Source organism: Podarcis vaucheri, assembly GCF_965113315.1.
Source record: "Podarcis vaucheri genome assembly, chromosome: W".
In the NCBI taxonomy this organism is placed as follows: Eukaryota; Metazoa; Chordata; class Lepidosauria; order Squamata; family Lacertidae; genus Podarcis; species Podarcis vaucheri.
The window spans coordinates 8,148,647-8,174,233 of record NC_138757.1 but is presented as its reverse complement, the minus strand read 5'-3'; the positions used below and the strand labels follow the sequence as shown (position 1 = coordinate 8,174,233).

The 25,587-nt window shown below is 41.6% G+C and overlaps 1 protein-coding gene and 2 long non-coding RNA genes across 3 annotated transcripts in view; 1 reads left to right on the top strand and 2 right to left on the bottom strand.

The window, feature by feature from the left end:
• LOC309523314 (PABIR family member 2-like) overlaps positions 1-2,539 on the bottom strand; it is a 38,483-nt gene extending 35,944 nt beyond the window's left edge. Inside the window, 1 exon segment of the mRNA XM_082207115.1 lies at positions 2,268-2,539. Within this exon segment, the coding sequence (XP_082063241.1) occupies positions 2,268-2,374 (107 nt within the window). The 5' untranslated portion in view covers positions 2,375-2,539.
• LOC309523341 overlaps positions 1-25,587 on the bottom strand; it is a 708,831-nt gene that overhangs the window by 472,564 nt on the left and 210,680 nt on the right. The gene's annotated exons all lie outside the window — the stretch shown is intronic.
• The window catches only part of LOC309523349, a 521,358-nt gene that overhangs the window by 290,179 nt on the left and 205,592 nt on the right, over positions 1-25,587 (top strand). The gene's annotated exons all lie outside the window — the stretch shown is intronic.

The window sequence follows — 25,587 nt, the reverse complement described above, 5'->3', positions numbered from 1 at the left end:
TGACCACTGGTCCTGTTAGCTAGGGATGATGGGAGTTGTAGTGCCAAAACAGCTGGAGGGCCGAGTTTGGCCATCGCTGGTCTATAGGATACCAGTTCCCTGTGACCTTAGGTAGCGTAAAGTAGAACAACATTCCAATGTGCTCTCCAGAGCCTTTATTTGTGTTTTAACTGTATGCTTTAAACCAGGCATGGCCCATCATGTTTATCATGTTATTGTTTTAGTGAAATAAATTGTTTAAATTGTTATGAAGGAAATGATTATTTTTCTCCTTCCAATCAAGTACAGTGTCCAAATAGAAACAATAATTTCACAATTATCTGTATGTATTTCTAATAGTATAACCAAATCAGTCATTTTTGATGTAACTGTAAAAACTATTCTGAAAATTTATTCTTCCAAAAACGAAACCTTCCTCAGGTTGTCAATATGAAGAAGATTTTAGCAAGGTTGAACATTTTTGTAAAAAAAAAAAAAGAGGATTTAAATCAAGCCTTACTGACCAGTGATTTTAATCGTGATTTAAATTGATTTGATTTAAATCAAATCCACCCTGCTTTTCCTCCAGGGGAACACCCAGCTCACCAGGCGCAAAAACCATTTTTAAGCCTTCCATCGCATATATACCGTATTTTTTGCTCCATAAGGCGCACCGGACCATAGGGGGCACCTAGTTTTTAGAGGGGGAAATCAAGGGGGGAAATCGTATTTCCCCCCCAGCCCCAAAGAGCAGTGTACAGGCTGCGCGCAACATCTCCCTGCCGGAGGGGTTGCATGCGGCTATGGCACAAGCCAAGACAGCGGTGTCTTGGCTTCCTCTTTAGCTGCGTGCAACCTCTCCAGCCAGGAGAGGCTGCACGGGGCTAAATAAGCCAAAGCCCTGAGCAGCCTATCCCTGCCGGAGGGGTTGCGCGCAGCTATGGCATAAGCCAAGACAGCGAGTGGAATAGATCCCGCTCGGTTTTGGCTTCCTCTTTAGCCCCGCGCAGCCTCTCCCTGCCAAAGGGACTGCGTACGGCTATCCCTGAAGCCTTCCGAGCGCAGCGCAAGTTCCCACTGCGCTCCTCAGGCTTCGGGTTCCTTTTGCTGAAGCCGGGAGAGCAAGACTCTCCTGGCTTCAGCGGCGAAAGGAACCTGAAGCCTCCAGAACGCAGCGGGAACTTGCGCTGCGCTCCGAAGGCCTTCAGGCGGCTATCCCTGAAGCCTGGAGAGCGAGATGGGTCGGTGCCCACCAACGCCTCTCGCTCTCCAGGCTTCAGCGAAAGCAACGCGAAGCCTCCGGAGCGTGGAGGGAACGCTCCCTCTGCACTTCGAAGGCTTAGCATTGCTATCGCTGAAGCCAAGGAGCCTGCATTCGCTCCATAGGACGCACACACATTTCCCCTCAATTTTTGGAGGGGAAAAAGTGTGTCCTATAGAGCGAAAGATACGGGATATATACAAGCAAGGTGCCTATAAACAATATTCACATTTCTGCTCTGGGTCTGTAAGCACAGTAGTTGGGCATCCTATACGTCTCATAATACCCACACCAACCCCAAGTTCGGCTTCGTCGCACACGAGGGATCTTGGTCTGCTCGAGTCTCTGTGCGCCCATTCATTTCGAGAAGGCATGGCCAAACTTGGCCCTCCAGCCGTCTTTGGGACTACAACTCCCATTACCCCTAGCTCACAGGACCAGCGGTCAGGGATGATGGGAATTGCAGTCCCAAAGAAGCTGGAGGGCCAAAAGGGTGACAGCACCTCGGGGTGGGGGATGCCTCCTTTCTGTTCCTACCTACCCCAATGCCCTTTTTGAAATAATAACTATTATTTTAAACAGTGGAAACAGTTGGTCTTGGCAAGTATTAACCACTCTCAATTCCAACCTGATAATCACCACCTGCCCAAATTTTAACTTGTCTGAATTAATTTTAAGATTTTAGATTTAAGATTGATGTGTTTTTATGCACATTGTGTTGTTTTTATGATGTTAGACACTCTGAGCCCGGCCTCGGCCAGGGAGGGCGGGATACATTTTTTTTTTATTATTATTATCATCATTATTATTATTCCTCCTCCTGCGAATGGCCAGGCGCAAGAGGAGAAGGCGCCCCCTGCCTTCCTGGCTCAGTGCCCCATTTCTTGGGATACCGGTTGAACTAAACGCAACCTCGGCCCTCCAGCTGTTCGAGAACTACGATTCCCATCATCCCTGACCACCGGTCCCGTGCGGTAGGGATGATGGGAGTTGTAATCCCCGAGCAGCGGGAGGGCCCGTGCCTCACCTGAGCCCGTGGATGAGTGGGGCACTATTGAAGCGCCTCAGGCCGCCCCCCTCACTCCCGGCCGGCGGCAGCTCCAGGTCCAACTCCATCTTCTCGACCTGGGCCATGGCGGCGGCGGGCCTGCTCACTGAGGGCGGCCTCGGCTGCTGCTCCTCAGGCCCGGCCTCCCAGCTGTGACGGGAGAAGCATGGCAGTGCCCGCGAAGAACTTGCCCGGCGGAGGAGGCTCCTCCTCCAGCCCGTCGTCGCCGCCGCCTCAGCTTCGCCTCAGGAGCGGCGTCAGAGCGTCTCCTCAGGCGGAGGCTGGCCAGCCGGTAGGCGTTGCGCATGCGCTGACAGCTGGATCGCCCGGCTACTGGGCGAAAGGAAGGGAAACGGCGGGCAGGCCCTTCACGCATGCGCACGTCTGCCTCTGCGCGTGCGTGCCTCTCGCCGAAGCACTGTATTGGAGGCTGGCAAGCCGGTAGGCGATGCGCATGCGCGGAGTGTTGAATCGCCCGGCTGCTGGGAGAGAAGCGGGCCGCCCATTCACGCATGCGTCCCGCTGCTCCTGCGCATGTCGGCCTCTACGCGTGCGTGCATCTGGCCGGAGCTGCTCCCGACGACGATTGCGCATGCTCAACCGAATAGAGGGCGGGGCAAAAGGGAAAAAGCCTGGGCGGGGGGAAGGCGAGCCTCATGATTTCGTCACCGCGGCTCTCCCTTGCCGCTCCGCCCATTGAGGGCGGGGCAAGCGCTTTACCGCAGAGTGATTTGCTGCTCTATTTTGACATCCCTAGATAACGGGCCAATCCAGAAAGTGGCTTCTGCGGAGGGAGGCCGGGGCCGCTTGAAGAAGCGTCAGGATTCCTTTTCAGGGCTGCGAGTTCGAGTCCTCGTTCGCTCTTATGCCCGTGCCTTTGATTTTTCAAGGTATTATTATTAGTCGTTTGTCACCTGAAGGTCTCCAAGTAACTTGCAGCAAATAAAAATGTATAATCAGGGTGGATAAACATTAATGATCATTAAAAAAAAATCAAAAAAATTGGGTTTATTTTATTTAAATCGGATCTTATTTTATTTTTTTAATCGGATTTTAAAAAAATAAATAAATCGGATTTTTAAAATAAAATGCTTTGGGGGGAATCTTTCTAAGATTTATATTCTTTTAAAAAAACATTTGCTTAATTGAAAAGGAAAAGATTCTTCATCACCCATTAATACAAAATTATAAAGCAAATCAACTAAAAGAAAAAAATCTAATATAATAAAATAAATATCTTCTTACTTTACATATAACTTCCCATCCACTCCATATTTCACATGTTCATTATTAGTTTGATTGCCAAAACTTGTCAGATTGTTATCAAAGCCAAAAGTATAAATAAATATTCAATTATCTGTGTCCTCGAGTCTTACTACCAACTTTTATAGATATAATAAATAACAAGATGAAAAATGAAAAAATATTTTAAAATAATTCCAGTGGCACCTTAAAGATCAACTAAATATAAGCTTTCAAGGTATGAGCTTTCGTGTGCAATACACACTTTGTCAGTGGGGATCATTTGTCAGATACTCTGCAGCAGAGGTCGCTATTATTATCTCATAGTTGTTATTATTATTATTATTATTATTATTATTATTATTATCTGTAATAACTATTACAGATGTGATTCGAATGTCACAACAGAGTTTAGACTGCAACAATTATTTTTCAGAAATATTTTAACTACTTCCCAGTTAGAAATGAACACACGTTTTGGGGCCACCAGGTGGCGCGTTGGAAGATGGCCGACAATAACATCTCTCTGACCCATATGAGGTAATTAAGGGGTTGCTATGGGAAGTATGCAGTCTTCCTACCCCCCCAGGAGACGGGGGGGGGGAGCTGCCTTGCCAGCGGTGTTCACAATGCACCCCCTGATCCGAGAGATGGTGGTGCCAAACACTTGGCACGAGCCCTCGGTGAAGTCAGATCTTCCTGACGCCGATTCCAATTAGCGCATGCTGGTTAGCTTCAGCTCGGAATTATATTTTTTTTTATAAGATATTTAGTAAGATTTTCAAAGTATTACAAAATAAAAATAAAAAAGTAAGAAAATACAAAATAAAAATAGTTAAAAACAACTCATTCTTTCCATTACTTATTTTTCATTAGCTTATTTCCCGGACCTCCTCACACCTCCCTTTTTTGTATTCCAGTTCAGTTTGTTGGTTCAGCAAATCCTTACCCTCTTTGTTTATCCTAGTCTTTAATCTTAAGCTATTGTAACATTAAATTTTTACCTATTAATAATCCATTTTTCATATTCCTTTATAATATTACTGCTGAAAACCCCTTAATTTTTATCCAACATAATTCTAACATTCATTAATTTTACAATATTTCTGTAAATAGTCTTTAAATTTATTCCAATCTTCTTCCACCGACTCTTCTCCCTGGTCTCGGATTCTGCCAGTCATTCCCGCCAGTTCCATGTAGTCCATCACCTTCATCTGCCATTCTTCCAGGGTGGGTAGATCTTGTGTCTTCCAATACTTTGCAATGAGTATTCTTACTGCTGTTGTGGCATACATAAAAAAGTTCTGTCCTTCTTTGGCACCAATTGGCCGACTATGCCCAGGAGAAAGGCCTCTGGTTTCTTCAAGAAGGTATATTTAAATACCTTTTTCAATTCATTATATATCGTCTCCCAGAAAGCCTTAATCCTTGGGCACGTCCACCAAAGGGGAAAGAATGTACCTTCAGTTTCTTTACATTTCCAACATTTATTATCAGGCAGATGATAGATTTTTGCAAGCTTGACTGGGGTCATGTACCACCTGTATACCATTTTCATAATATTCTCTCTTAAGGCATTACATGCCGTAAACTTCATACCTGTGGTCCATAACTGTTCCCAGTCAGCCATCATTATGTTATGTCCAACATCTTGTGCCCATTTAATCATAGCAGATTTCACCGTTTCGTCCTGAGTATTCCATTTCAACAGCAAGTTATACATCTTTGACAAAATCTTAGTTTTGGGTTCTAACAGTTCTGTTTCTAATTTTGATTTTTCCACTTGGAAACCAACTTTCTTGTCCGAATTATATGCCTCCATTATCTGATAATAATGAAGCCAATCTCGCACTTTGTTTTTTAGTTTCTCAAAACTCTGCAATTTCAGTCTATCTCCCTCTTGTTCCAGCTCGGAATTATAATTGGAAACATATGCTTGGATTGAAGCTGAAGCACATACATCAAGTAATGTTCGAGAGATAAGACTGCTGATTTGTGGATCTCTGTGACCAGGAGTGACGGATGGACAAGTAAATCTTCTGATGAATCATCACTAGGAGACTGTATGTTTGGAATGAAGGGGGGGTGGAGGAAAAAACTTTTTTTTTTCTTTGCACAATGTGATATTAATAACCCTTCACCCCAGATAGAAATAAGATCGTTGCGTTTTTATTAATGACAAGCAGGAATTTAAGAACTGTGTGGGATGGATTATAACAGGAGAGAGGATTGGTGAACGGTGAGAATGAGGAAAATTTTTATGACGCAGTTAAAAAATGGCGTCTCGCCAAGACAGGCTTGCCGGAGAAAGAAGGACAGGGGGAGGAGAATCAGGATCGTTCGAAAGAGAAGGAATGTCGGAACGCAAGCTTGACCTGACAGAGCCTCCTGACTCATTTGATTTATTTAGCAAGCCTGAGAAAAGTAAAGGACAGACCGAAGATTTTTTTTTTTATGGAAGCGTTGAACAGAGGCTGTCCCTGTGCGATATGATCTTTGAAGAGTACAAAACCCACACAGAGGATGCCTGCTAATCTGCTTGTGAAAATTATCAGAGATCGCAAAGAAAGGAATATACGATAACAAGAAGAAGAAAAAGAAAGTAATAAAGGACTGTCTGGATTGAACTGGATAGAACTGTCTAATTAAAGCAGTAATATAAGTGATGTTTGGACTCGTTCGGAGTTTTGGACTTGTGCGGAGCTTGATGTATGGGTACCCCCAACAAAATTTAAAATTTGGCTGTATAATTTGGAACTAATGTGATTTGGATAATGTGATGTGATTGGCCTGTTAATAAAAATTATTTTAAAAAAAGAAAAAAAAGAAATGAACACACGTTTTGGTTTATTTTTCATTTTTCCCTGACAAAATTGTCCAACAACTCCGCATATTCAACTGGTTTTGGAATCCATCTTGTCCTAGAAGGAGCATGGTCACTTTTCCAATGTGGAAACATTCTTTTGTTGGATTCTTATTTTCGACAAGTTTGATTGATGGGCAATAATGAAGATGTCTTTGATGTACCGATGCAATTATGAACAATAAGGCATGGGAAGGGGGGGGGGAGGAAAGAAGATCTACAGTTAGGTATTTTAGGACAGGATCTGCCGAAAGGAAAAAAAGACATTATTCATGTACTCTACGACAGCTGCAAGAATTTTAATAGCTCAAAATTGGAAGACCGGAGAAGTTGGCGAACTATGCAGAGTTAGCAAAGTTAATGGACAAGTTGCGTGAAAGGGGCAATAGTGACTTTGAAAAAGAATGGGAACCTTTTACGATATATTTGCAGAAACAGCAAAAAGAAATGGTCTCGCTGGCAGGATTTAAATGAGCATTTACAAGTTTAGTTACAGAGAACAAGAAGTACATTGCATTCAAACAGCAGAATGTATCAGTGGATGTAATATACCAGAAATGGTAGTTGAGGGAAGTCAATAGAGCGGGAAAAGGTATGTTTAGTAATGATATTTGATACTTGTTTTGAGAAAAGAAAACTAATAAAAATCATTGAGGGGGGGGGGGAAAGAACATATGAATTTGCTTTTTGTTAAACTATATAAAATAATAAATAAATTGTCCAGTAGCACCTTAGAGACCAATTAAGTTTGTTAAGTGTGCATGCACACGAAAGCTTATACCAAGAACAAACTTAGTTGGCCTGCTTTTTGTTAACTTTGTCTTTTGTGGAACAGATGATGTCAATGCATGGTTTTTTCTTTTGTTGGTGTTTAAGCATAATAAAGCATAAAAAAAGAGAAGCACTTGCCTGAGTTACACATGCTTCTTCTTTGGCGATCCCTCATTCCCAACCCTAACCCTGCAGGAAGCCATCTAATTAGACTTTTTAAAAAAAAATTAAGTTTATTGATACAACAAGAAAAAAGAAAAAGAACACAAATACCAAATTACACACAAGAATAACCATAAACACATAATTTTCTTAGCAAATAATAAAACATCTATTGGTCTTAACACTAAAGACCCAACCTCCCATCTATTCCATATTTCAAATTCATATTACTTATTGCCAATACACACTTTTATCATAGTTAAACTTATTCTTAATAAATCTAATTTCTTATATCTACCTTGCAAGTATTACTGAAGTTCCTCGAATGCTGCGACAGAATTTAAACTACTATATTTATTTTTCAGATATTCTTTGAAAACCTCCCATTTTGAAACAAATTCCTGTTTTGATTTATTCTTTATTTTTTCTGATAAACCATCTAATTTGGCATATTCTGTCAGCTTTTGAATCCAATCTTGTATAGAGGGGATTTCATTACTTTTCCATTTTGCTGCGATCAAAACTCTTGCTGCCGCCGTCACATATAAAAATATACCCTTCCTCTTTTGTGGAATATCCAAATTTGTTATTCCCAGGAGGTAGGCCTCTGGTTTTTTATTGAAAGAGATCTTTAGCATTTTTTGCAGTTCTGCATGGATACTCTCCCAGAATACCTGTATTTTCCTACATATCCACCACATATGGTAGAATGTTCCTGAGTCCCCGCATCTCCAACAATTACTTGACACATTTTTATACATTTTTTAAAGTTTCCATGGTGTTAGATACCATCGATGTTGCATTTTTTGAAAGTTCTCTCTAATCGTGTAACAATTTGTGAATTTCCAATTGATCTTCCATAAATTTTCCCATTGGGCCATGGTTATTGAATGGCCAAAATCCTGGGACCACCTCACCATTGCCACTGTTATCTCCTCCTCCTCCTTGACTGTACAGTCAAGGAGGAGTCAATAAGTTTTGGAAAGAGTTTTCTAAATTTTTTTAGAATTTACAAGATCAGATTCGAATCAGGAAATTTCTGTTGAGAACTCCTTTTGTTTGTCAGATTTAAATTTTTCAAATAACTGATGGTATTTAAACCAGTTTGAGATGTGTTCTCTTATTTCCTCAAAGTTTTTTAATTTTATTTGGTTATCTTCATTTTTTAGAAGTGTTTTATATGTTGGCCAGCTTTCCTGGGTATTTTTCCATTTTACTGCTATGGCTTCTATTGGAGAAGTCCACCACGGGACTTTAGGCTCCATCAGGTCTTTATATTTTTCCCATACAGCAAAGAGTGACTTTCTTATTATATGGTTGGTAAAATTTTTATGGATTTTCGCTTTTCCATATATCAGGTAGGCGTGCCATCCCCAACGGTTGTCAAAACCTTCCAGGTCCAGGAGGTCCGGATCTTGCAACGTGCACCAATCTTTTAGCCAGGTGAAACAGGCTACCTCGTAGTAAAGTTTTAGGTCAGGTAGAGAAAAGCCTCCTCTCTTTTTTATGTCTATTAAGATCAGGTGTTTAATCCTAGGTTTCTTCCCTTCCCACAGGAATTTGGAAATTTCTCTTTGCTATATCTTGAGACAACCTGCTTCGCCCAGTATTGGAATCATTGAAATAAAAAGATTAATTTTGGAAGCACATTCATCTTTATAATGGAAATCCTACCCAGAAATGTTAATTTTAGTTTACTCCAGGTTGCAAAGTTTTTTCTAATCTCTAACCAAGTTTTGGTGTAATTATCCTGAAATAAGTTTATGTTCTTGGGGGTGATCCAAATACCCAAGTATTTTGCTTTTGAGGAGATTTTCAAGCCCAATATTTTTTCTAAGTCGTCCTTTTCTTCCGTGGTTACATTTTTAACAAGCATTTTTGTTTTTGTTACATTCAGCTTAAAGCCTGCCACTTCTCCAAATTCTTTAATCAATTCCAGCACTCTTTTCAGACTTTCTTTACGGTTTTCAGTCATAACAAGTAAATCGTCCGCAAAAGCTTTAATTTTGTATGTTTTGTTTCCCAGAGTGATGCCTTTAACAAGCTGTTCCTTTCTTATCTGATTGTTCAAGACTTCCATCACCAAGATAAATATCAGTGGTGACAGTGGGCAGCCCTGTCTGGTTCCCTTGTTTATTTTGCACTCCTCAGCAATTCTTTCGTTGATGATCAATTTTGCATATTGTTCCGAATAGATGGCATTTATTCCTTAACAAATATTTTCTCCCAGTCCGATTTCTTCCATTAATTTTTTTCATAAACTTCCAGGACACGTTGTCAAAAGCCTTTTCAGCGTCCACCAACATAATAGCTGCTGGTTTATCAATTTTAATATCCAAATACAGTGGTGCCTCGCAAGACGAAATTAATCCGTTCCGCGAGTCTCTTTGTCTTGCGGTTTTTTTGTCTTGCGAAGCACGGCTATTAGCGGCTTAGCGGCTATTAGCGGCTTAGCGGCTATTAATGGCTTAGCGGCTTAGCGGCTATTAACGGCTTAGCGGCTTTAAGAAAAAGGAAACAAACTCGCAAGAACTCGCAAGACGTTTCGTCTTGTGAAGCAAGCCCATAGGGAAATTCGTCTTGCGGAACGACTAAAAAAACGGAAAACTCTTTCATCTTGCGCGTTTTTCGTCTTGCGAGGCATTCGTCTTGCGAGGTACCACTGTATTCTAATACATTAATCACACATCTAATATTGGATTGCATAAATCGTCCGGGAAGAAATCCGGTTTGATCTTTATGAATTATCTCTTTCAGCACCATTTTTAATCTATTTGCAAAAATGTCTGCAAATATCTTGTAATCGTTATTTAGCAGTGCAATGGGTCTGTAATTGGCCATGTTTGAGGCATCTGTTCCCTGTTTGGGGATAAGAGTAATAAAGCTGTCCTTCCAGGTTTTCAGTAGCTTTCAATTTGTCAGAATATTATTCATTAGGTCTTTCATGGGAAGAAATAATGCTTGTTCTAACTTTTTATAGTAATTAGCTGGGAGACCATCTGGGTCTTTCCTACTTTTGCTCTCTGTATAGCTTGTTGCACCTCCATAGCTGTTATTGGTGAGTTCAAAATTTCAGTTTTTTCCTTAGGTATTATTGGTAGTTTGGCGGCATTTTTCCATCTCCACCAAGCTAAGCAGTTGGCTCCTTACCTCTCTCGCCCTGACCTAGCCACTGTGATCCACGTGACGGTCACCTCCAGACTGGATTATTGTAACTCGCTCTACGTGGGGCTGCCCTTGAGACTGACCCAGAAACTCCAGCGGGTGCAGAATGCTGCAGCGAGACTCCTTACAAGGTCTTCGCTGCGAGATCACATTCACCCGGTGCTATACCAGCTGCACTGGCTCCCGGTCGAGTACAGGATCAGGTTTAAGGTGCTGGTTTTAACCTTTAAAGCCCTATACGGCCAACTTCCAGAGGCGGCGCGAAACAGCAATGGCGGTCCTCTTCGCGCTGTGAAGAGGAGCTCCGCAGGAAAGGGTCGTCCGCTGCGGCAAAGCGGAGACCCATCAAGAAAAACCACAGGCAGAGTGAGCCTGTGGCCGTGGGACTCGGCGGGCGCCAGAAGCCCCCCCAGAAACGAAGAAGGAACCCCGTAAGGGGCTCCGGAACGTGGAAGGGGGAGTGGCGCTGTGAGTTCATTGCTCTTTCTGCGGAAGCGAAGCCGCGCGGCTGCTGCTGATGAGCGCTGACCTTTCTTCTTGGAACATCAGACTCTAAACTACAAACCCGTGAGTAGGGATTCTAAAAATTTCGGGACTAAAGTGATTAAATTCGGCTGAAAACGGGAGACGTAACCAGGAAGTCCGTCTCCCGATCGTGCTTAAGATCAAAGCAAAGATTTTGACAAGCGGGAAGCGCTTTAAAAAGGACTGTAAAAAGTTTGGATTATCGTGTAACAACTGAACTTGTTTCTAAGAAACTAAAAGAGACAATTCTGTTTTATCCTTATTGGATTTTGATCGGACTTTCCCTCTCCCTTGTGGATTTATAAATGATTAAGAAACCCAAAGCCTCGGACTGCCAGGCTGTGGAGAGAATCAGAACCTACAGGGTTAAGAGGTTCTGTGTGACGTCTTACACTCTGAGGCGTGGTTGAGTATACTGAGGGGAGTGTTTCCTGAGTTCAGTTCTGGTTTCGCTTTTGCGGAGAGAGGACGCAAGATGCGTGAGTTGTCGCCCGGAGAGATTTAAGAGCTGTTTTTCTACACGAATAAAGGCTTTTAGAAGATAAGGAAGACACCGTGCGTGCAGCCTGATTTATGTTTACACACACACACAGCAACAGTTTCACGTTGCGTGCACTCTGCTCCCTGCCTGGGTCGGCGTCGAGCTTCCAGCAGAGCTGCGCAAGGGAAGCGCTGGCTGGGCGGCAGGGCAATTTGCCAAGAAGAACTGTCAAATTGCTGAAATTGTATCCGACATTGAAAGTGCTACATGCGAGCGTTACAGTTTGGATACAAACAGGGAAACTGTTTCTTGCACCTCTTTTGAGATTTTGTTTTAACTTGGGGAAAAGCTCTACATGCCAAAAGGAACTTGAAGGATCTCTTTGAATTTGTTTTTAACTGCTGGGACTTTAATGGTGGAACAACTCTTTCTTTCTTCTGAAGTACAGTTGCACTCCCCCTAGAGGACTTTGGATTTACAATTGTCTGGGAACTGTATTTTGTTTTGACTCTTTGTTGCCTTGCTGTTTACTCTCTGGAATTGTCTTTCCCATGGGACTGCACATAGTCTGACCTTGGCACGTAGTCAGGATTGGAATGAGTGGCACAGGCAAAGCAAGATTGGCTAAAACTAAAGCTAAACAATTGGTACAAACAACTTTGACTTCGCAGCCACGTAGATCATCTGTCCCAGCTGTTTTAGGGACACAAGAAGGGGAAGCTGAGCAGACATTACCAGAGGATATGGCTGCAGTAGGTTCTGAAACAGTTTTAAACCAAATTTTGGAACAACTGGCAATTTTAAACAAAAAGGCAGATGAGCATTCATCCAAAATTGACCAAGTCACAGCCACTATTAGTAAACTGACTGATCAAGTTGCTCAACATACACAAGCAATTGGGAATCTTCAGGAAGCAACTGTAGAAAATCGTAAACTGGCTGAGGAAGCTAATCAAAAAGCATTGGAAGCCAATCAGAAGGCCGAGGCAATAAAGGTGGAGGTAAAGCCTTTGTACAAACAGATTAGTGAACAGCAGGCCTACCTGTCTATGGTTGAACTGAGAAATAGGGGAAATAACCTTAGATTGAGAGCTATTCCAGAACTTGAACAGGGAGATTTGATTGGATTTTTGACATCAGAATTTTCAAAGTTCTGGGGTATAGAAGAAGATAAGGACTTTAAAATTGTCAGCGCTTTTAGATTGGGAAGAGTGGTGAGGAAGGACAGATCCAGAGACTGTTTGATCATCTTGAGATCCAAGCAAGAGAGAGATAAAATATTGGGCCTTCATTTTGGAAAATCAATTGTTATCCAAGGCAACAAAGTAGAAATTTACAGGGACATTCCGAAACAACTCTTGGACCTTAGAGCTACGTATACAGAATTATCAAGATTACTGAGAGGCAACTCAATCCCTTTTAGGTGGGAGTTTCCTCAAGGACTATCCTTCAACTTCAAAGGAAAGAAAGTTAAAATTAAAACAGCAGAAGATCAACAAAAATTTTTGAACGACCACGGAGAGGACCTTCAGAAAGGAGCAGTAGGATCTTGGCCACCACCTCCGCCTGTACCGACACCTGTACCCTCGGGACCAGAGGATCAAAAGAAAGAGACGCCACCACAAGACTAACAGATTGATCCGGGATGTCTCTGCAGCTTCTTAGTTGGAACATTAATGGCGGGAATTCCCCGGAAAAAAGAAGAATTTTTCATATATTGAAAAAAGAACAATTGGACATTATTTGCTTGCAGGAAACACATGTGACTAGGCTCCATAGGAAAGTGTTAATTAATAAAAGATTAGGCCAAGAATTTATCTCATCGGATAAAGTCAAGAAAAGAGGAGTGGTGATTTATGCAAAGGAGAGCCTGTCACCAAAATTTTTATTTAAAGATGAGCAAGGAAGAATTTTGGCAATTGAAATACAGGCTCAAGGAGAAAAGTTTTTAATATTAGGAATCTATGCACCGAATGAGGGGAAATCAGAATTTTATAGGAAGCTGCATGAGACAATGCTGGATTACCTGGACTATACTAACATCATCATGATGGGAGACATGAATGGGGTGGTCTCTACAAATATGGACAAGTCACAAAATCAAAATTTAACAAAAGACGGCAGACTACCTAAAACTTTTTTTGAACTAACTGACAATATGGACTTGATTGATATATGGAGGACAAAGAACCCCTTAGGTAAAGAAGGAACTTTCTTTTCTGAAGCCCATCTGTCATGGACAAGAATCGACCAAATATGGATAACTAGAGGGCTGGCACCTAAGACTAGAAAAGTGGAAATCTGCCCAAAAACTTGCTCCGACCATAACGCTATGAAAGTGGAAATGAGACTTACTTCAATCGGCTCCTTCAGATGGAAAATGAATGACACCCTACTAAGAGATCAGGAGATTGTGAAGAAGGCCCAAAAAGCTTTAAAAGATTATTTTGAAATAAATTTGAACACTACGGTGGAAAAAAGAACAATCTGGGACGCAAGTAAAGCAGTCATGAGAGGGTTTTTGATACAACAGAACACGATAAAGAAAAGACTTTGGAATGGAAAAAAGGATAAGATCCTAGAGAAGATAAGAGATGGTGAGAAAAAACTGAGATCAAAACCAAAATCACAGGAGGTTCTGAGAGAAATTAAATTTTACCAAGCACAATATGCTAAATTGATAAATCAAGAAGTTGAGTGGAAAATTAAACAGATGAAACAAAGATCATTTGAATCAGCGAACAAGTGTGGGAAACTGCTAGCATGGCAGTTGAAAAAGAGACAAAAATTGAATACGGTTACTAACCTAGAAATTGAAGGGAGAAATATTCAGAAACCCGAGGAAATTAGAAAGTGTTTCCAGAGATATTTCAAAAAACTCTATACGCAAGGGCCGCAGGAAGAGACCGAGATAGATCAATTCTTAAAAATTAATGGATTACCAAAACTATCCCAGGAAAAGAGAACATTCTTGAATTATAAAATAACACAACAAGAAATTGAGGGTGCCATTCAGAACATGCAACTAGGCAAATCTCCAGGACCAGATGGACTTACCTCCAAGTATTATAAGACATTGAAAGAATTTTTGATACAACCATTATTGGAGGTTTGTAATCAGACTATGGAGGGGAAGAAGGCGCCGGAATCGTGGAAAGAAGCTTTCATCACATTGATACCCAAATTGGAATCTGAAAAGACTCAACTTAAGAACTACCGTCCCATCTCACTCCTAAATGTGGATTACAAAATTTTTGCAGATATTTTGGCAAGTAGACTTAAAAAAGTGCTAAATGAAGTAATTCATAAAGACCAGGCAGGCTTTCTCCCAGGTAGACATTTGTTTGATAACACTAGGAATATTATTGACATTTTGGAACTCTTGCAAACTAATATCAATACAAAAGCAGTGTTAATCTTTATAGATGCGGAGAAGGCCTTTGACAACATCTCTTGGAAGTTTATGAAGAAAAATTTGGAAGGGATGGGAGTGGGACGGGGGTTTGAAAATGGTATTGAGGCAATTTATTCAGAGCAAAAAGCTAAATTGATAGTTAACAATGTGGTGACAGAAGAGTTTAAAATTGAAAAAGGAACACGACAAGGGTGCCCCCTATCCCCCCTTTTATTTATTTCGGTCCTGGAAGTGCTTTTGAACATGATTAGGGAGGACTGGTTGGTGCAAGGAATACAGGTCGGAGTGAAACAATATAAACTGAAAGCCTTTGCAGATGACTTGGTTTTAACATTACAGGAGCCAGAATCTAGTACGAAAAGAGTTTTAGAATTGATTTATGAGTTTGGTCGGGTGGCGGGATTTAAGTTGAACAAGCAAAAAACTAAAGTTTTGGGGGGAAATTTGACACCTTTAGAAGCAGAAGGGTTTCAGAAAGAGACAGAGTTAAATGTGGTTAAAAAAGTGAAATACCTAGGGGTTAATTTGTCTGCTAAAAATTTGAACTTATTTAAAGATAATTATGAAAAATGTTGGTTAGAAATTAAAAAGGATCTAGAAACTTGGTCAAGATTGAAACTTTCCTTGTTGGGTCGAATTGCAGTTATAAAAATGAATGTATTGCCAAAGATGTTGTTTTTGTTTCAAACCCTACAGATTGTGGACAGAGTGGAATGTTTTGGAAAGTGGCAGAAAGATATCTCTAAGTTTGTCTGGCAGGGCAAAAAGCCCAGAATAAAATTTAAAATTCTAACTGATGCAAAGGAAAGAGGGGGATTTGCCCTGCCGGACTTAAGGTTATATTATGAAGCTGCAGCTTTCTGCTGGATGAAGGATTGGCTACTCCTAGAGAACACTGATGTCCTAGATCTGGAAGGGTTTAATAATGCTTTTGGATGGCATGCATATCTGTGGTACGACAAGGTAAAGGTTCATAAAATGTTCAAAAACCACATTGTCAGAAAAGCAATATTTATTGTCTGGACAAAATACAAAGACTTATTAGAAAACAAGACCCCGAGATGGTTATCACCAATGGAGGCTAAGGCCCGAAAAGGACTCAATATGGAGGCTGGCTGGCCGAAATATTGGGAGATAATAGAAAAAACTGGAGATAATTGGAGGTTGCAGAGCTTAGAAAAATTAAAGAATAAGGTGCGAGATTCGTTGCATTACGCTCAAATCCAAGAGGTCTTTAAACTGGATAAAAAAATAGGATTCCAGGTGGAAAAATCGAAACTAGAGACAGAATTGCTTGAACCAAAGACTAAGGTACTTTCGAGAATGTATAACTTGCTGCTTAAATGGAACACCCAGGATGAGACAGTCAAATCAGCCATGATAAAATGGGCTCAGGATATTGGGTATAACATCATGTTTGAGGACTGGGAAAGGTTATGGACCACCGGAATGAAATTCACGGCATGTAATGCCCTGAAGGAAAATATTATGAAAATGATATATAGGTGGTACATGACCCCAGTCAAGCTGGCAAAAATATATCACCTGTCTGATAATAAATGTTGGAAATGTAAGGAGGCTGAAGGGACATTCTTTCACCTCTGGTGGACATGTCCAAGAGTGAAGGCCTTCTGGGAAATGATCTATAACGAGTTAAAAAAGGTATTTAAATATACCTTTGTTAAGAAACCAGAGGCCTTCCTCTTGGGCATTGTCGGCCAGAAAGTGTTAAAGAGGGACAGAACCTTCTTTATGTATGCGACTACAGCAGCAAGAATACTCATCGCCAAATTCTGGAAGACACAGGATTTGCCCACGCTGGAAGAGTGGCAGACGCAATTGATGGACTATATGGAACTGGCTGAAATGACTGGCAGAATCCGAGATCTGGGAGAAGAAACAATGGAGGAGGACTGGGAAAAATTTAAGGACTATTTACAAAAACAATATAAGTTGTATGAATGTTAAGAACTTGCACGATTCGGAAACTTTAGCTCCAGCAATTAGATTTTGTGAAACAGGAAATCAAGCTATAAGTAAGAAAAGGTTTAATTTAAGGTATAAGTATTTGATAAAAAAGTACTTTAAATCCAGAAGTACAACATCTGAAAAGTACAAAATAAGGTATGAAATAAGGTAATAATTTGCTGATATTTTTATTATAAAGAATGCAGGGTTAGGGAGATGTGAGGAAGTCCAGTTAGTTATATAAAAAATGTTTTGAACGGTTGGGTTTTCTCTTCTTTTTTCCCCTTTCTTTCATTTCTTTTTTATATACCTCTTTTTTCTGTGTATATTTCTAACTTTGTATTTGAAAATTTAATAAAATATTTTAAAAAAAATAAAATAAAGCCCTATACGGCCTAGGACCCTCGTACCTACGGGACCGCCTCTCCTGGTATGCCCCACAGAGAAACTTACGGTCTTCAAATAAAAACATCTTGAAGGTCCCAGGCCACAGAGAAGTTAGGCTGGCCTCAACTAGAGCCAGGGCTTTTTTGGCTGTGGCTCCGATCTGGTGGAACACTCTGTCACAAGAGACCAGGGCCCTGCGGGACTTGACATCTTTCTGCAGGGCCTGCAAGACAGAGCTGTTCCAACAGGCCTTTGGCCAGGGCACAGCCTGACTCCCTCCCTCGGCAATCTTCGCGGAGCTCTGGCCCAATGGTTGCCAGTGGCTTGAATTAATTAATTTTATAATGAATGATTTTAGAGTGTTGTTTATGCTGTACTTTGTACTATTTTATTGTTGTTAGCCGCCCTGAGCCCGGCTTCGGCTGGGGAGGGCGGGATGTAAATAAAATATTATTATTATTATTATTATTATTATTATTATTATTATTATTATTATAGTTTATTTTTGCCCAAATAATCAATTAATTTTTCTAGAGTCCCTGGACCTTCTTTATATAATTTTCCAAAAAAACTAGCAAAGTTTTTACTAATTTCCTTCGGTTCTTGAATCCATTTGTCTTCAATTTTAATTTTATTGATAATTCTATCTTCCTTTTTCTTCTTTAGTTGCCAGGCCAGAGGTTTGCCAGGTTTATTTGCAAACTCAAAATTTCTATGTCTCAACCATTTTATCTTCCATTCTATCTCTTCGTTTATTATCATGGAGAATTGCGTCTGTAAAATTTTTATACTTTGCTTAATTAGTTCATCATCTGGTTTTTGGAAAAGGATCCTTTCCTTTTTTCTAATTTCCTCCCAGATCTCCATTTTCTTTTTCTCCTTTATTTTCCTTTGGAATGCGTTTTGTTGGATAAAGAAGCCTCTTATGACGGCTTTACTTGCGTCCCAAACCATCTCTAGATCTACTCCTTGATTTAAATTAAACTTAAAATATTCTTCTAAGATTCGCTAGGCCTTCTGTACAGTTTTTTCATCATTTAACATACTCTTATTAAGTTGCCACCTTTTAACCTTTTCTTCTTTTCCTTTAAAGTTAACCCAGACCGCGCTGGGATCTGAAATTGTCCTTGGATGGATTTCTGCTTTTGTAATATTATTTAATAAATCCTTTGTTGTCCAGATTGCATCGATTCGTCCCGCCAATTTATGTGGCTCTGAATAATGTGTAAATTCTTTGTCTGTTGGATTCTTAAACCTCCAAGTGTCAAACAAATTCAGGAGTTCTATTAATTGGAAAAATGTAGTTGGGAGTTTGTTCTGCCTCTTTTCTTTCTTCTTTATTGTTCTGTCCATGTTTGGATTGACTACTCCATTAAAATCTCCTACTAATATAATCCCCCCCCCTAAAATATTCTATGACTTTTTCTTCCAAGAATTGATAGAATTCGGATTTTCTTTCATTTGGTGCATAAATTCCAATAACTATCACTTTTTCATTATTGAGCTTAACTTCTATACTCACTGTTTGACCTTTTTCATCATTGTAAAGCAGTTTTGGCTCCAGCTGCGGTTTTACATAGATTACCACCCCTCTCTTTTTTTCTTTACTTGATGTAATAAACTCAAGCCCCAATCTTTTGTTTATTAATACTCTTTTATGTTTTTCCGCTACATGGGTTTCTTGCAGACAGATTAGATCATATTTTTGCTTAACCAGAATATGTTCCACCTTTTCCTTTTTGATTTTTCATTTAAACCATTTACATTCCAAGTAATAAATTTATAATCCATACTTTATTTCTTATGATACGTCAACGGGTTAAAAAAATAAGTAAAAAATTTACACATTCAAGGTCTCAGTATACGTTTAATAAATTCCCTTCTTAGATCTGTCTCCTAACTATCAACTGTTTGTTCAATTTCCTCTGATTCTTCCAACAATTGCCTTTTTCCTCCGAGCTCTTTCCGGTACTTTCTCCAGAACTTGTCCACATCTAATGCCGACAAGCACTTTCTATGTTTCCCTTTAAAGAAAAAGGAGATGCCTTCAGGGTACTCCCACCTATAGTCCACTGCCTTTGCCTTTAGTGCCTTGGCCAGAGGTTTGTAAGCTTCTCTCTTTTTTATCAATCGATTTGGGATAATCTTGAGGACGATTGTCAGGGGTTCAGGAGCAGAGGCAAGGGCAAGGGAGGAAACAGAGAGCGAGGAGGAGGAGGCAGAAGAAAAGATGAGTGATGACGACGACCCAAGATCTCCGAGTCTTTCCAGTGAATCAGAAGATTCACAGAAAGGAGCACCAGTGGCCAGGGCAAGGGGGGAGCCCAGGGGGACACCCCAGGAAGATAGAGCCAGAGGGGACTCAGAGGGGAGCAGTTGGAGATCGGGACCAGCGTCACCGCCAGAGAGCAGGGAAGAGGAAGGGGGCCAGGGATCAAGCGCTGGCAGCTCACAACAGGAGGGAGGGCACGAGTCAGGAGTGGCCACACCTCCATCAGGGAGCGAAGAAACGGTCAGACGGAAAGTGGAAGGTTGGGCGCGCGCGCCAAGTTCAAATGCACAGGGAAGTGACGCAGTAGGCAGCCCGGAGAGGGAGCCAGGTCCTAAAGCCCGGCGCAAGGAGACAGAAGGGTCCGGGGGGTCGGCGTCGGAGGAGTCCCGGAGGGAGGAGACCCCGGGGGGCAGAGGGACCCAGAGGAGAACAGTCAGGCGGAAAAGGTGGAGCAGGGCTAGGATATTAAGTTGGTGTACAGGAGGCGGGGACCCAGACAGAGCTTCGCCGATCTGACCATAAGACGTAGAGTTGCACGCAGCAGCTTGAGAATGGAAACTGTAACTCAATAAAGACTTTTACTTAATGATCGCTGGCTAGCGTGATCCTCTGTGAGCTAGGATCGGGGAGCAACTCTGACAACGATAATATCATTTCCTTCCGATTCGAATTTCTTCTTGCTACTAGCTTGTAAAATTCTATTTCTGAAATCCATGGAGTTAAAAGAGACTAAGCAGTCAGCCGGCCAGTTATTTGCTTTTGCTACATTAGATTTGACTCCCAATGCTTTTTCTATTTTTTGTGCTACTTCTGCTTCTTCTAGGTCTAACCAAGCTGTTAGCTCTTTTGAGATTTTTTTCTCAATTATTTCCTCTGCGTCCTCTGTTAGTCCTCTGAATCTTAGGGTACTCTCCCTTCTCTGCATTTGCAACATCGCAATAGAGTCCAAAGTTGAATCCTGCTGCGCTTTCAGATCTGCTGTTTCTTTCCTTATCTTATCACATTGCCTTTTCAACTCTCTATTTTCATTTTGTATTTTTTTCTGAGCTTCCTCTAGGTTCTGTGTTTTACCTTTAAGGTCTAGCACTATTTTCGTCAGTTCTGAATTTTTTTGTACTAAATTGTTGACCTGAGTTGATAACTCAGCTGTTATTTTCACATTTTCATCTATTTTAACACCCATTGAAATAAGTTTTTCTTCTGTTGCTTTTGCCTTTTCATTTACATTATTTTTAAAATCTTGGATATCTTTCTTCTAACTTAAAATTAATTCTCTCATATCTAGTGGTTGAGCCATGTCAATTACAGAAGTTCTCCTGATTTGTGAGGCTGAAACTGCCGCAGAACCTGACACAGTTGTTTTTTTACCAGACATCACTAAGAAGTTCACTTAGCTCACAAGGTAATTTGTTCTCTTTCTTTCTGTCTTACAGATTGGATATCAATTAAATTCAATCTTTCTTAATGCAATCGTGACAATATTTCCAATGTGATAATTAATGAATGTCAATTAAATTCAATCTTTCTTAATACAATCACGACAGTTTTACCAGTCTGATAATAATCTCCGGCCTATGTATCCACTAATTCTTGATATACACCAGTTTCACTAAATATATTTAAAATTGATTATGAACAATTATCTAATTAGTTACAGCCAATCATCAATACAGCAAAATCACAAATTCATCAGATCAAATAAATATAATAAATGATTGCAATCCTTGCGTTCACTTACTCATTTAGGGTGATAGATCATATATATAAATCTTTAAACAGGTTAGTGGTTCAGTTAATCAGCACCTAACAACAAAACTAATGACATCTGATGCTAATATCAGCTGCATTAGCTACCAATAGATAGCGAAAGGCAAAGCAAACAAAAAAAAAAGCAACAAAAAAACACAAGACAAAACCACACAAGTCGAAAACCACACAGAAGCACAACCAGAAAAGCAACAAAAATGAAACAAACAGAGAAACAAAACAATCAAAACAAAACAAAACAAAAAATACCCAAAAAGAAAATCCCAAAAGAAAGAAACAAAGAAAAGATGGGGGGGGGGGGTAAGAGAGAAATAAAGCAAGAGAAAGTAATAATAATAATGCTATTTATAATTTGTAAAGGAATAAAGAGGGGGAATAAAATACGAAAAGTATATATAAATAATAAGAAAGGAGCTGAGGAGTATTTTCAATTAATAATATACAATGCAATAATATTATGTACTATTAAGTTCTCTCATAAAATATTTATTAAGGTTTTTTAAAAATAATACAGTGAAAAGAAAAAAGAAAAAAGAAAAATACAAAATAAAAACAGTTAAAAACACACACACATATTTTGAATTACTTATTTTCCTTTAACTTATTTCCCGGACCTCCTCATACCTCCCTTTTTTGTATCCCACTTCAAATTATTGGTTCATCAAATCCTTACCATTAGATTTTAACCCATTTATAACCCTTTTTTCATATTCTCTTAAAGCATTACAGCTGGAAACCCCTTAATTACTATCCAACATCATTCTATCCTTCATTAATTTTACAATATTTCTGTAGATAGTCTTTAAATTTCTTCCAATCTTCTTCCACCGACTCTTCTCCCTGGTCTCGGATTCTGCCGGTCATTTCTGCCAATTCCATGTAGTCCATCACCTTCATCTGCCATTCTTCCAAGGTGGGTAGATCTTGTGTCTTCCAATACTTTGCGATGAGTATTCTTGCTGTTGTAGCGTACATAAAAAGGTTCTGTCCTTCTTTGGCACCAATTGGCCAACGATGCCCAGAAGAAAGGCCTCTGGTTTCTTCAAGAAGGTATATTTAAATACCTTTTTCAGTTCATTATATATCATTTCCCAGAAAGCCTTAATCCTTGGGCACGTCCACCAAAGGTGAAAGAATGTACCTTCAGTTTCTTTACATTTCCAACATTTGTTATCGGGCAAATGGTAGATTTTTGCAAGGTTGACTGGGGTTATGTACCATAAGTTCTCTCTAGATGTTACTCTTCCAGAGGCAACAGGAATGTTATTCCAGTAATGGGGTATAAGGTCTATAAAAATTTATGAAACCTTGTCTCTTTCAGCAGATTATGATGCAGCGCTTTGGGATCTTCACTAGTTGCTGATCTTGCAAAAATCCCTGTAATTGATCTTATAAGTCTTGATAGAGGAACGTCTTTTTTGAAAGAGTGCAAAATTTCTATTCACCAGCTGATGTCGCTTTTTGAGTCGCTCCCTCTCTGCGATTTTCAACCCCCTTCTCAATCTATGTCAGTCTATGTCAGTCTTACACAATTCATTTCCGTTCCTCAAACCAGGAAAATGTCGGTCCAAGAAAATGTTGGAGCGCGTGAGTCAGCAGAAGTACTCTTAGCCGTTGTAAAATTGATTTATACTCCGTTGAGCGTCCGTAGCAGTCCACAGCTAAAGACAATCAGAAATCCCCGGAGAGGAAAGATAGCAGCACTTCGTGGGAGAGAGGAGGCGATGCTTATCAGTCTTGTGACAGTTTTATGACTTTGTAATCAATCCCCCTCTCATTCATCACCGTTCTCTGAGAGTCTCTGGTTCTTTGCCAGCGTAAACAGACAGTTGCAAACTAACTTGTGAACAACAGTTAATTTTTTACTGAAGAGTTTGGAAACTTCTTTATATTTCCACCACTTGGGAAAGGTCTTCTTTTATTTCTTCTTCATGACTTCTTGGTTTATTTCTGTCGCAACAATAAAGAAGCCACAGGTATTCTTTTTGTTCATAACTCCAGCAGAAAAAGATGGCTAAAACGTCTTAGGTATTAATGGAATAGACGTCTTTTTTAAAAAAACCAGTCTGATATAGCTTGTAAGTAAATCTTGGTCAGTTGCTGTAATGGGTTTGAGTTACTCGTGCGTAAATTGTCCCCGTTAGGGGGCTTAATTGCCTTGGTTAAACCGTCCTGACTGCACAGCCCATCTCAGCGTGGCTGCCTCAGTCGCTAGCAGAATCTGTCTGTGGGCGTTTCTTAAACCTTTTCCAGCATAAAAGCTATTTGATTCCCAGTCGTCTCCGACTCTCACTGCGCGGGAGTCTTCTGCGCAGGGAGGGCGTGGGTAGTGGAGGACCAGTGCTCTCCTCACTGATGTCCAGGGAAGAATCCCGGAGCTCTCCCTCCGCTTCCCCCATTTGCCCTCCTTGATCCCTGGTGTTACGCCGATTTCCTTCCTCCTCTACCAAGCTGCGTCTCCCCCTGGTGCTGGTACCTTCTCCTGCAGAATCGGGGAGCCTCTCCTTCGCCTTTCGCTCTGATGTCAGTTCCCTGACATCCACCTCCCCTCCAGGACCCCCTCCACCCCCGGCCCGACCTGTGGAATCGATTTCTCTCTCTTCTTCGGCCGACGAGACGGGGAAACCCCGGAAGGAACTGTCACCATCCTCAGTGGATTCGAAACCCGCTTCCCACCTGCTTTGATTCCTACCAATGGGGTGGCCCTCCCAGTCCGATTCTTCTTCCCCCCAAACCTCTCCTCCTTCTCCCTCAGATTCTGAAAACCCCTTGAAACTCTCTTCGTCATCTGTGGTCCCAAATTGCTCCTCCCAGAATCTCTCTAAAGGTTTGGGCTTGTCCGGGAACCGTCGGTGGAATACCCCCACCAGATACCTGTCATCGATGGCTTCCGCTGAAACCCACGTGTTTTCTGACCTGGGTTCCCCTTCCCAAGCCACCAAGTACTCCACCTGGCGCCCTCGCCACCTCAAATCAAGTATTTCCGTGGCCGAGTGATGGTGTTCCCTTTCTTCTACCTGCGGTTGTGGGGTGACTTCTACCTCTCGCCCCGGGAATTCCCGCCCCTCCCTGTGTGGTGAGAGCAAGGACCTGTGGAACACCGGGTGTATTTTCATGCTGTCGGGCAACTTGAGCTTGAATGCCACGGGGTTTACCTGTTGTGTTACCTCAAATGGCCCCAGCCGTCGGGGCTGCAACTTCTTGCACCCCCCTTTAAAGCGTAACCCTTGGGTGGACAACCACACCCGGTGCCCCACCCGTATGGTTTCCCCTTCCCTGCGGTGCTTGTCTGCCTGCCTCTTGTAAGCTTCCTTGGCCCGCTCCAAGTTCATCTTAAGTTGCTGGTGCAGGGCCTCCATTTCTTCCACAAACTGCTCCGTCGCGGGTACACTCCAGTTTTGCTCCTCACTCCCTGGGACGGCTCCCATAATTGGCCATAAATGGACTCATTCCCGTGGACACGTGTTCAGCGTTATTGTACGCAAATTCAGCCAGCGCTAGTTTCTCTACCCAATCGTTCTGCCTCTCGCTGACGTAGCAGCGTAGGTATTGCTGGAGTATACTGTTTGCCCTTTCCGCTTGCCCATTGGTTTCTGGGTGCCTCGCCGTCGAGAACCCCACCTCGACTTGCAGCAAGCTCATGAGCTTCCTCCGGAACCGGGAGGTAAATTGTTTTCGCGGTCAGAGATAACCCTCAACGGGGCGCAATGCAACCTGAAAATGTGCTCCACGAACAACCATGCCGTCTCCTCCGCCGTCACCGCATGTGAGCAGGCTATGAAATGGCACATTTTGGTCAGCAAGTCGACCACTACCATGACCGCTGTTTTTCCCTGTGATTTGGGTAGATCAGTCATGAAATCAATGGACACCACCTCCCAGGGTTTGCCCGGTGTGGGTAAGGGTTCCAGTAAGCCTGCTGGGACCGTCCGCTCCCCTTTAGCCCTTTGGCAGCGGTCGCACCCCCGTACATATTCCCGTACATCCTCCCTCACCCGGGGCCACCAGAACTGTCTGGTAACCAGCATCATAGTTTTGTGCTGTCCAAAGTGACCAGAGGTGGGGTTGTCGTGGAGTTGTTTGAGTACCTTTTCCCTTAGGGTCTCCCCCGGTACGTACATCGCCCCTCTATAGTACAACACCCCTTCTTTCTCCTCAAACCCTTCTTGGGCCCCTCTCCCATTTCGGAGTTCCCTGATTTTAGTTCGTGCGAACTCATCATTCCTAGTAAGCCCAGCCAGTTCTTGTTTCCCCACTGAGGGTCCCCCACACACCCATCGG